This window comes from Labeo rohita, chromosome 9 (genome assembly GCF_022985175.1).
Source record: "Labeo rohita strain BAU-BD-2019 chromosome 9, IGBB_LRoh.1.0, whole genome shotgun sequence".
NCBI classification, from domain to species: Eukaryota; Metazoa; Chordata; class Actinopteri; order Cypriniformes; family Cyprinidae; genus Labeo; species Labeo rohita.
The window spans coordinates 19,700,923-19,714,010 of record NC_066877.1 but is presented as its reverse complement, the minus strand read 5'-3'; the positions used below and the strand labels follow the sequence as shown (position 1 = coordinate 19,714,010).

The 13,088-nt window shown below is 35.4% G+C and overlaps 1 protein-coding gene across 1 annotated transcript in view; it reads left to right on the top strand.

The window, feature by feature from the left end:
- The window catches only part of pth2ra (parathyroid hormone 2 receptor a), an 80,529-nt gene that overhangs the window by 24,873 nt on the left and 42,568 nt on the right, over nucleotides 1–13,088 (top strand). Inside the window, exon 7 of the mRNA XM_051119118.1 lies at nucleotides 9,312–9,465. Coding sequence (XP_050975075.1) covers nucleotides 9,312–9,465 — 154 coding nt within the window. The remainder of the gene's footprint in view (nucleotides 1–9,311; nucleotides 9,466–13,088) is intronic.

Below are 13,088 nucleotides of genomic sequence, written 5' to 3'. Positions count from 1 at the left end.
CTCATCAAAACAGACAATTTGCCATCATTTTGTGTGTATTTCACCTTTCATGCGATGCAAAAGAGTACTCATGTGCTGTGTGAGAGGCACTGCTTTGGTGTGTGAGCTCAGAAATCTGGACCAAATTGAGTTCTCTTTTGTGTCGTTAAATTTATCCATATGTGTTGGTCGCGATAGCCTTGTGGGCAGCGTGCCAACATACACCGCCGTTGTGCTATAGGCGTCCCAAGTTTGAATCCCAGCTTGAGGACCTTTCGTGATCCGCCCCCCCCTCTCTCCGACTTTGCTTCCTGTCAGCTATGATCTCTCCTATTGTAATAAAGACCAAAAATAAATCTTAAAAAAAAGTATCCATATAGTATCCAAAATATCCATATATCAGTAGGCTATGATACAGTTCAAATGTACTCATCTAACCTCTTAACCACGCAGCAGATTAGTTCTGAATGACTCTCCTCCCAAATGGTCCCTCCCTGACATTTTTGTGGTTTTTATTCGTTGAGAAAATGATATCATAGTTTTTGGTCATTCAAGACGAGTTTTATTTTGTTATCATCTTGTTGATAACACTTAAGATGAAAATTATTCGTCAATGAAATTAACACTGCTACATGATCCCGGCCAAGGAATAAGGGTCTTATCTAGCGAAACGGTTGGTAATTTTCTAAAAAAAAAAAATGTTTAACCACAAATGCTCGTCTTGAACCAGCTCGACTTCACGCATTACATAGTTGTATGTTGGAATGGTCACTCATGACGTAGGCAGAAGTACCGACCCAGTCTTTACAATGCAAACATAGGTAAAACAACATCAGATGATTTTGAAGTTGGAGAAGAAAATGAGATTCGTCCTTTCCTTCTTTTTTGAACCTAAGTACACAGTCGAAGAGCTAACCGTGTGTGACTTTTCCAGTGTGATTGGGTAGTACGTGAAGTCGGAGATGTGCATCGCAGAGCTAGTGCAAGATGAGCATTTGTGGTTAAAAAATATCATACTTTTTTTTTTTTTGTAGAAAATGACCAATTATTTCGCTAGTTAAGACCCGTATTCCTCAGCTGGGATCATGCAGAGCCCTTTGAAGCTGCATTTAAACTGCAATTTGGACCTTCAACCCATTGGTCCCCATTGAAGTCCACTATATGGAGAAAAATACTGGAATGTTTTCCTCAAAATCCTCAATTTCTTTTTGACCGAAGAAAGAAAGACATGAACGTCTTGAATGACGTAGGGGGTAAATAGTGCGGTTTCAGTGTTTTGTTGACTTTTAGGTCCAGTTTTTCCAGAAGCACCTTGTTGACCTAAGGTTTTATTTGATTTCTATAAGATTTTTACTTCTATAGAAACCTCCCTACTGCTTCACTGTGGTGGTCTGCAGCAGGCATTGTGTTTTCAATCAGTACTGTGAAAAGAGGGCAGAGATCTCTAAGAGTACATCGTCAGCAGAGAGGCAGGGAAAAGACAGAACAAAAGTTTTAGGTGTTCAGGTGAGCCGTTCAGATCCTCCAGGTGTATTGACAACATAATCTGCACCTTGCTTTTCTCCGGCACCTCTTTGATCATCTGTCAGAAGCTCTGAAGCTCTCACGGTTACCCCTAGTTTCTGGCACTTTCATGTGACTGGAGTTGATGCGTCTGTTATTGTCCATGCTCAGAATAGCAGCCCTTTCTCTGGGTTGTTGCACTTCTGAGTCCCAAATGCACTCCTTTGGGGAAAAAAGTCAGAACTGTAGAGAACAGAGAGTTATAGTTAACCCAAGAATGACAAGTCTGTGATCATTTACTAACCTCATGTCGTTCCAAACCTGTACAACTTTCCTGCTTCTGTGGAGAAGAAAATTAGATATTTAGTAGTATGTTCATGCTGCTCTTTTTCTTACAGTTACACAGTAGATGTCAAGTTGTAATTGCATATAAAAATAGTATGTATGACTCATACACTGCATTCCAAGTTTAAAAAGCCATACAAGCTTTGATGGAAATTTAAGTCTTCCTTCCCACCATAGCTTTATAATCGTATTTAAGCTTAAGCGTACACATATTTAAACTTGCCACATCATATGCAAAAGTGTGAATTAAAAGTGCGAACACTTTTGTTCCTCACACAATGCTATCGTGTTCTGAAAAAAACATTCTTTTATGTTCTTTGGAAGATAGTCATACAAGTTTGAAACAATGTAAGGATGAATAAAAGAGGACTTGAGCAATTCCTTGGAAAAAAAGTAACAGATTAAAACACCAACATCACACTCTCGCTCATAAGCTGCAATGTTTATCTCTCTCTCGCTGTGCAGGCGGAATATGGAGCTCATGTTGGCAAAGACACTGTAATTATAGTTGGTTTTGCATATTGTAGGCACCAATTACAGTTTATTCAAATCACTTATGACAGATAATGTTTTGATGAGCCAAAAAATGATGCGTTGCATTCATAGTTATTTTGGTAAATGGAAACTCAAACATTAAAAATCATTGATGGCCCTCTAAATAGAATCAGACATATCAGACATTATATTATGAATATACAGTTATGCCTACAGGCATAAAAACTAAGAGTGAGGAAAAAGAAAAACAAAACTGTGTATTATACAGTGTGCAAATCAGAAAGGAAAAACTATGAGATTAAATGGAGAGCAAATGGAGCATTTTTTAGTCTGTTGCTTGTCTTTTTTTTCTCAAGTATAGACAAATAGACACGAGTAATCGCATGTCTCCTGCAGCGTTTCTGAGGAAAATGTCACAAATTGTGTTCAGATTTGCAAAGATATCCGTCTGCTATCTAAAGTCAGCAGTTTCAATATAATTTCTTCCTCAATTTTCAAAACTTACTCAAGCAAATATGATCAAAGATTAAATTATGTGAGCTAGTGTACGTAATTTTATACTCTTACTTATTTTCAACAGTCTGAATTTATGCCTATGTCTCCTAAGGAATATCATGGGAAACATCTGAGACTGAATGTACAGTTGAGGTCAAAAGTTTACATACATCTTGAATAATATATTCACACAAAAGACGTTTATATATAGTCCACAAGAGAAAACAATAGTTGGTTTTATGAAAATGACCCTTGATTCTTAATACTGTGTTGATACCTGAATGATTCAGAGCTTGTTTTTTTTTGTTTGGCGATAGTTGTTTATGAGTCTCTTGTTTGACCTCAACAGTTAAACTGCCAGCTGTTCTTCCGAAAATCCTTCAGGTCCTACAATATTTTTGGTTTTCCAGCATTTTTGTGTATTTGAACCCTTTCCAGCAATGACTGCATGATTTTAAGTTCCATCTATTCACACTGAGGACAACTGAAGGACTCATGTGCAACTATTACAGAAGGTTCAAATGCTCACTGATGCTTTAGAAGGAAAAACCAAGCATTGTGAGCAGGGGAGTGAAAACTTCTGAATAGAATGTACTCTTAGAATGTTTTTTTTCTTATTTTGCCTAAATATCATATTTTTTTATTTAGTACTGCCCTTCAGAAGCTACAGAAGATACTTACATGTTTCACAGAAAACAAAATAAGTAAAATTTACCCTGATCTTCAAATTCAAAGTTTTCACCCCCTGGCTCTTAATGCTTAGTGTTTCCTTTTGATGCATCAGTGAGTGTTTGAACCTTCTGTAATAGTCGCACATGATTCTCTCAGTTGTTCTCAGTGTGAAAAGATGGATCTCAGAATTATACAGTCAGTGTTGGAAAGGGTTCAAATACACAAAAATGCTAAATAATCAAAGAATTTGTGGGACCTGAAGGATTTTTTGGAAGAACAGCAGGCAGTTTAACTGGGATTCACAAACAACTATCACTAAACAAAAAATATCATTCCTATCATTTAGGTAACAACACAGTATTAAGAATCCAGCATATGTAAACTTTTGAACAGGGTCGTTTTTATAAATTCAACTATTATTTTCTCTTGTGGACTATATGTAAATGTCTTTTATGTGAAATATCATATTCAGGTCAGTACTAAATAAAAAAATAACATGCATTTTGTATGATCCATCTTATTTTGGTAAAATAATTCACATTTTGCAGATTCTGCAAGGTGTATGTAAACTTTTGATTTCAACTGTAAATGAGAGCTGATATGAATAACAAACATCTGAGTGATAAAATGGAAAGTGTTAAAGGTATTAAAGCTTTTCTTACTTGTAATACTTTTACCTCTCATATTTGGATATACACTACCTTTAAAATGTTTGGAGTTTATAAGTTTTAAATGTTTTTGAAAAAAGTACATACATTGCACATCAATGCTGCATTTATTTGGTCAAAATAAAGTAAAATTGTAATATTGGGAAATATAATAATTTAAATAACAGTTTTCTGTATTAATTTCTTAAAACTTACTGGCCATTCTTATCAAATAATCATATTTATATCTCTATATCCACACTTAAAGTGTGAAGTAAAAGCTAAGCTAAAAAGACATGTCTTAAGATTCGATCAGTAGTTGCTGTAGCAGACATCAATATTATTGATCACTTAGTATTAGAGATTTCAAGAAACACCTAATCCTAGGTATTAAACTATAGTGGGGAACTCATCCTTCACCATTTGTGCTCAATGATACCTCAAATGGTGCAGCTTGTTAAAGAGAGGTGTGCTATTAACTTTCTATGTGATCAGACTTACGACTGAAACAAGCTTGAAAATCCCACAGACGTACACTGTAGGACCAAGCCATATCTAGGGACCAAAATGTCATAGTGGTGGGCCCTTTGACACTTTTAGACCAGTACGCAACCACCTTATATAAATAAATATATATATATATATATATATATATATATATATATATATATATATACATACAGTGACATTTGGATGGACAGATATTCTCATTACGAAGTCTCTGACTGACTGAGAGAAAGCAGGGATGTTAAAGGCTCAAAATCCAGTGAGGTTTTCTCATGCCGAAACTTGCTCAAAGTGCAGACAAGGTGTGATCTGTTATTTTATTCATAGTTTGACAAACTCCCTTGAGTGATTTTGTGTTGTGCAGATTTCTAAGCGCAAAATTGGTAAAAATTCACAAGAGGTGGAAGTGCTTCTGTGATTGACTGATTACACTGTTCAGCTGCTAACATTCACCTGTCATGTTTAAAGCTGTTCCACAAATCAGCCTGAATGGGTCAGGCTTGGTAAAGGATGGACTAATTACTAAGTAAACAACTCACCTATTTGCACATCACCACTTTCGGTCACGTTCGTATCGAAATTAACAGATTATCGGGGAGTGAGCCGGTTTGAGTGACCACTCAGCTCTTTTGAATTAAATTAAAGCTGCACCTCATTGTCTACATTCTTCATAACACATTTGTGAACTAAAAGTGGAGCAACAGATCAGACCTACATGAAATATTCTTGTTGCTCACCGTGCATGTAACCTTACTCACTTAGACTTCGATGTGACTTGGTTTTAATAAATAGTATGTTAATATGATATATATTGGCTGCTTGTTACATTGTCAAACCTTGTTTACAACAGAAATGTCTATTGTTGCAACAGCTTGAGGCTGTCTACCCTGGACATGTCAAAGCGACAGTTGAAAATGCATTGTTCTTTATGTCAGTAATAGAACTGGGCAGCAGGTTACTTTCATTGACTTGTTCATTGATGTCGAAGCATTCAGTGTAGACAGAATGGCTGTGTTTAATGGGTTCTATTGGTTTCTAAAGCACCTGGTGCACACAGTGTTTCCCTTGTTTTAAATCCATATATTTGTGTAAAGCTATAGTTGTGCATAGATCCCAGCCCTTCAGGATTTCAGAATTTTATTTTATTTTATTTTATTTTATTTTTTACTTTTTGCAAACCAACAATTACCATTATGCAACTACTAGTGACCAGACAGAGAATAAATGACATGGAGCATGAATATCTGGCACAGAAAACCAGATTAAACAGAAGTTCATGGTTCAACATCACATGGAATGGACAAGAGAGTGTGTGGTGTAGAAGACAAGACAGTACATGAAGGTCAGGGTTCTATCACCATACTAAGAATAACCTCGTCTGACGTGACAGAACTCTGAGTCTCTTAATGAGTGACACTTGCTCGCTACACCGGTCTTGAGTTCCAGGAACGAGCTCCGGAAGGATGTAAGAAGGTGTGCTGACAGTGGAGGGAGAGAGTTGACCTGGCCTGATATTTTTGTATTGTGTGTGTGACAGGTGGCCGCATTTTTTAGGATTCTTTGATGAATAGAGCATTTAAGAGAACAGTATTTATTTAAAATAGAAATCTTTTTATAACATTGTAAATGTCCATGCTGTCAATTTTGATCAATTTAATGTATCTTAGCTGAATGGAAGTATAAAAAAATCGTAATGCCCTCCTTTTGGACGGTAGTGTATATAAATTCAACTCAAACCAAACTTGGTTGTCTGTCCCTACAGATTTTATAGGCACAGATACATATTTTTGACAGATCCAGGCACGTTGCAGAGGTCAGAGAGGTTTGAGCGACACTAGACAAACCAACTAGGCCTAGTCTTTAACTTGACTGATAGTGTCCAAGAGTCCTACTCCAATTCCTAATCTTTTTCAGGTGAAGATTGAACTGTGCCACAGGTAATGTTTTCCAAGCTGCTTCCTGTGCTAGAGCTACTGTACTTCCGCCTCTTCACTCCCTTCACTGTTATCGGTCTGTTCAACAGTGAGTGCAGCAGTGTGAAATTTATTAACAGTGAATTGATTTACAGTGTTATTTTAGAGTGATAAAATAAAAAAGACCATAAAACCATAAAAACATATATTTCTTCAAAGAATTTTTCATGTAGGTTTAATACCTTTAGTCAACAAATGTTCGGTAACTATTTGAATTCTTTATACAGTAAATTCCAGATTTACTTTTTTAATTCAGTTTTTTTAGACATGAATTCCTTGCCAAAATAGAACACTCAAATACTTGACTTTATGCCAAACCCACAAACAAAAACAGTTACATGCCAGTTTCCATTCAGCACTATTGAAACACTTTACACCCTTTAGCAAAATCAGAAGCTTCAAAAGACTTTGATTATCTAGCCAAATCTTCATATGATCAGTTAATTCAAAGAGAATATAAACTACCAGTCAAATGTTTTTGATTTTTAATGTTTTTTTTTTTTAAATAAGTCCCTTCTGCTCACCAACACTGCATTTATTTTTTGTTATTTATTAACAAAAAAATAATGTAAAATTTAGAAATATTTTTAGTATTTTGAATAACTGTTTTCTATTTGAATATATTTTAAAATGTAATTTATTCCTGTGATTGCTGAATTTTTAGCATTATTACTCCAGTCACAAGATCCTTTAGAAATCATTCTAATATTCTGATTTGCTGTTCAGAAAAAAAAAAATATATATATTATTATTATGCTGAAAACAGCTGAGTAGAATTTTTCAGATTTCTTTGATAAATACAAAGTTCAGAAGAACAGCATTTATCTGAAATAGATTTGTAAATTTGTAATTTGTACATATGTAACATAAATGTCTTTATCATCACTTTTGATCAATTTAAAGCGTCCTTGCTAAATAAAAGTATTAATTTGTTTTCTGAAGGATCATGTGACGCGTAAGACCGGAGTAATAATGCTGACAATTTAGATTTGATCACAGGAATAAATTACATTTCACAATATATTCAAATAGAAAGCAGTTATTTTAAATAGCAAAAATATTTCATAATATTACTGCTTTTGCTGTATTTTGAATCAAATAAATGCAGGCTTGGTGAGCAGAAAAGACTTCATTAAAAAACAATAAACCTTTGACTGATACAGTGTATACAAAGAAATCAAATGTGTTCTTTTGATTTTCAACAAAAAGGCACCACAGATTTATCATTATTAAAACACAATTCACCTGCAACCAAGTACCCACCATACACAGGAAGTCTTTCAGTACTCCTAGAAAAAGATCCCAGGCTTCATGGACTTCATGAGGTTGCCTGAGAGAATACCAAAAGTGTGTGGCAGAATCTAGGCAGTGGGTGGCTAGTGTTTAAGAAGCCTGAAAATAAGACTTGGTTTGTTTGGTGTTTCTTAGTCACTATACATTATTCCTATACATCCCTTTGTGTTTCCAAGATACTGTCAGAGTGAAACAACCTTATAATTATGCCCAATATTACAGAGAGAATAGCCATCATCAGTAAGCTTTGATAATGTTTTGATGTGGGATGTGAAATCCCTTTTAATTCAGTTCATTGGTTTGGAAATGCTTTAAGGTCATTAACCACACAGATCTGTCATGGTAATGAGCTAATAGCTTCATTAAAATGAAGCTCTCCAACACAGCGTACAGCCAGTCTGCTGACTTTAGTGAGAGGTTGTCATTTTGTCTACTGTTTCTGTCATTTGACACTGACAGTGTGTCATTTTAAAAGAAGTTAGTGAGCTCATTATTCTAAAAGAGAATTCACGGCGATGAGTACTTTTGTAGAATATAGCAGAGCAGACTTAAAGCTGACAGTTCACATTTTCTTTGTTCTGTGGTACACAAAAGAAGATGTTGCTTTTTTGGGTTCCAATTTTGATTTTGACCTATTAATTCACTTCCAGAATAAACATTTGCTTATAATTTACTCACCCCCATGTCATCCAAGATGTCCATATCTTTCTTTCTTCAGTCCAAAAGAAATAAAGGTTTTTGAGGAATACATTCCAGGATTTTTCTTTATATATTGGAGTTCAGTGGGAGCCAACAGGTCTAAGGTCAAAATTACAGTTTCAGTGCAGCATCAAATCCCAGTTGACAAATGAAGGTGTTGTGTAGTGAAATGATCAAAAAAAAAAAAAAAATGTATATTTTAACCATGTATACTTTTTAACCACAAATGCTTGTCTTGCACTAGCTCGACCTCAGGCATTATGCAGTCATGTTGGAAAGGAAAAGTACTGACCCAGTGTTTTCAAAGTGAATGTTCAAAGAAAGCTCTTGTGTAAAACAACGATATCGGATCATTTTGAAGACTTTGATTTTGATGACATCTGCATTATTATGTGTCATGCACTGATGCGGCATGTTTAAACAAATAAGAGTACATTAGAGAGTCTTCGGTTTGATCTAAAGAACCCATGTGATTGTACTGATTGTACCAAATCAGCAAAAGCATCTTGGTTTGTTTTGCTCTTCTGTCTTATGTCAGTCTGAATTGAGGCATCTCAATAGAGGACTGTTTTACTTGGTGGCTTCCAACTGAGAGTAGGAAATAAGTTTGTTGCAGCTAAAGTATTGCTTCCCAGTCAGTTTGTTTACTGAATAACTTGGGATGTTGAGCGTTGACTTTGTCTGCTCCGCTTTTCTTTTTCAGATGGGTTGTAAAGTGACTGTCTTGCTGTTCATCTATTTCCTGGCTACAAACTACTACTGGATCCTGGTGGAGGGCTTGTACCTGCACAGTCTCATCTTTATGGCCTTCTTGTCTGACTCTAAGTACCTGTGGGGCTTCACTTTGATCGGGTGGGGTGAGTATGTCACAGTATAGATTTTTCTAGAAGAGGCAATTTGTTAATATTCCTGCTTCTGTTGGTTCTGTAACACTTCCTGGTAAATGAAATGCTGCTGCTGGTGGGGTTTTTTCAGCCTTGTATGTGGTTTTGTTCATGGACAGCTGTGTGAAATGTAATTGTGCTCTCCTCAATGAACAAGTCCAATCATTTTTCCACTCATATTTTCATTTTTGGCTGCCTAAAGCTAGCTGCTATTTTATAGTGACTATTGTGTGCATGTGACTGAGAGAGATAATATAACAAATATCCACTGGCACATGTTGAAAACAGTTGTGCTGCTTAGGATTTTTTTCTGGATTCCTTAGTGCATACAAATTTCAAGAACATTTAATTGTTCAGAATATTATACATTAGTTCACTTCCACAAAAAAATTTCCTGATAATTTACGTCACCTACTTGTTCTTGACTAACGATTTTTCTGGTCAACTATTAGTTGGCTGTTAGTCGCATGCTATTAGTAAACCATATAAATCATTATAAAGTTAGCGACAGTGACTTGTCATCTCTGTAGTAGTGGTGTGCCTGTATGCATCTTTCATACGGATTATATAATCTGAGAATATTTGTTTTTATTTAAATTGGTTCATAGTAGACATTTCACTCTCTATAGATATATTTTTCATGTCTGTAAGGCAAGTGTACACAGATTTTCGGAGTTTCGCGGTCAAGTTCACAGAAGCAGAAAGTGCATCCTGTTTGCTTTAGTTATTTTACAAAAGCACAATGTTTCGTTGTTATTGTGAGTGCACACAAATAGAATTTTTTTCAGATTCGAAAGATGCATTACTTTTATCTGTATGAGCAAAAATGATGGAGTATTTTAAGAGCAAGTGACTGCACCGGTGCCTCCATCTGTCATGCAGTGAGCTCGCTACTGTTCAGCTTCCACACTCCGCACAGACACTTAAATAGGGCACATTTTTCTAGCTTAACATTAGATTGAGCTGCCATGTAAAGTTGCTGCTACATCTTTCAGATGAAAAGCCATATTTGAGGTTGATGAATAATAGGCGAGCATTTGGATGTCCTGTCCGATGTACTATATTACCACATAGACCAGCCGTTAACGATCTGTTATCACAGACTGCGTGACTTTGCCACTTCCTGTTGATTTTTCCGAGACTAAGCAAATTGTTGGTCGATCAAGCCTCTTCTCGTCGACTAAAGGTTGGTCGGCTATTAGGAGGCAGCCCTACCTATATGTCATCCAAGATGTTCATGTTTTTCTGTCTTCAGTCGAAAAGAAATTAAGGTTTTTGAGAAAAACATTGCAGAATTTTTCTCCATATAGTGGACTTCAGTGGAAGCCAAGAGGTTCAAGGTCCAAAATGCAGTTTTAATGCAGCTTCAAAGGGTTCTACAAAATCCCAGCCAAGGAATAATGGTCTTATCTAGCGAAACGATCAATCATTTTCTAAAAACAATAAAATGTATGTATTTTTATCCACAAATGCTCAACTTGCACTAGCTCTGCGATACGCATGCACAACACGTGGTTAGTTCTTCATCTGTGTACTTCGGTTCAAAAAATTAGTGTAGGGTGAAAAACTCTGTCTCATTTTCTCCTCCTTCAAACTCATCCGACATCGTTGTTTTACCTTTTTTGTAAAGGGTGTTTGACTTTATTTGCATGTTCGTTTTGTAAACACTGGGTCGGTACTTCTGCCTACGTCACACGTGATCTTTCCAACATATGAGTACGTAATGGGTAAGGTTGAACTAGTGCAAGAACAGCATTTGTAGTTAAAATGTATATACTTTTTAATTTTTTTTTTTTTTTTTTTTTTTTAAGAAAATGACTGACCGTTTTGCTAGATAAGACCCTTTGGTCACTGAACTGCAATTTGGACCTTCAACCCGCTGTTCCCCAGTATATGGAAAAAAATCCTGGAATATTTTTATTAAAAACCTTCATTTCTTTTTGACTGAGAAAAGAAAGACATGAACATCTTCGATTACATGTAGGTGAGTAAATTTTCAGGAACTTTTTATTCTGGAAGTGAACTAATTCTTTAATGTGTCCTTGCTAATTTCTTCCAAAGAAAAAAAAATACTGAACCCTATAGCATGTTGAAAAATGGAACAACACTGTAATGCACAGTAATACACATCACACAGGAAACAAATTTACTGAATTGACTGTGAAAACCTAGAGCAAACCAACAATGAGGACCCTGGTGGAACAAAGAGAGGTGTATACTGAGAAGAGATGAATAGAGAGGATGGAAACCACAGGGAGGAAGTACATAGAATAGCTACAAAAACAAAAGAGTCACTCTAATTGACCATATGAATCATGATCTCTACTTGACAAAAACTGGACAGAGAATTCTTTTTTTCTATTGCATAGTGTTCCTTCTGCCATATTCTCCATGTCTAGATTAAGTGGTGGAGTTCTTCTCTCCCTGCTGTTCGAACAAAGTAATTCCAAGCAAAAGAAGCCTGCAGAGATATTGAGCAATATGCGTGCCATGCGACTTTCACACTGCTCTTTTCTCTAACCCGTAGTTTGAGAAAACATTGAATTATGTGAAGAAAATTCTCTGCTTTAACCAGAGATGTACATATTTTTTAAATATGTACATCTACAGAAATCTACAGAATCATGTAGGAATGATCTTCTTTGTGGAACTTTGATAAGCAAGCTTTTTCAGTGTTTTAACAGCGTGTTTATAGTAGCTAAATATGTAATTAGTAGAGAACACTAATAGTTTTAATGTATTAGAGTACTGGCTGGTGATGAACATGTTAGCTGACAAAAAATGCAGTACTTCATTGTCAAATGAATTTGATCTGATTGGCTAAATGAAGAGTTTGTTTAAATAACTGTGTTAATTGTTTTGAGAGTGTTGACTTTAGTTTGGAGAAATGTGTCAAATCAGGTGAGAAAAACATTTCATTTCAATTATTTATGTTACGATGCTTTCCTGCTCATTTATTCTCTTCTGCATTTGGATGCCTACACATTATATAAAAAGACTCTGTTAAAGATAAATAATAACTAAAAGTCACTTTAACCCTTTAACTGTCACTCCCATTTTTGAACATAGACTTGAAAATGCACTTTCCAAACTTACATTTTTATAATTCATGAACGAAAACGATTTTTTTTAATATGATTTTGATACATTTTCCATGGAAATGCAATGTCTGATTTTAAAATGGTTTTCAAAGAATGAATTTTGAGAATTTATGTTTTCAATTGATATATACTTTCTTTTGATATCTAAAGTGTGATAGGGAAAAAGGCAACAAAGAAAATCTTAAGGTCACAACTCCTGTTAGGATGTAGAATTTTGAGGTGCGCTCTTGTCATAAATTAATCTATTACTTTTCCTACATAATTTGTAACACAAAACAGTGGTAGAATATCTATTTAGGAGTCTTAGACCTTTCCAACGCTATATAGATTGTCTTGATTAAATTTGGATTTATTTGTATTATGGTGAAGTAAACTTAGGCACCCACTGGGTGACAGTTAAAAGGTTAAGTTATCTTTGTGGATAATATTGTGGTACATGGAATTTTAACTGTTGGAAACTATATTGCAAGCTCGGCAGTGTAACATGCTGAGCTC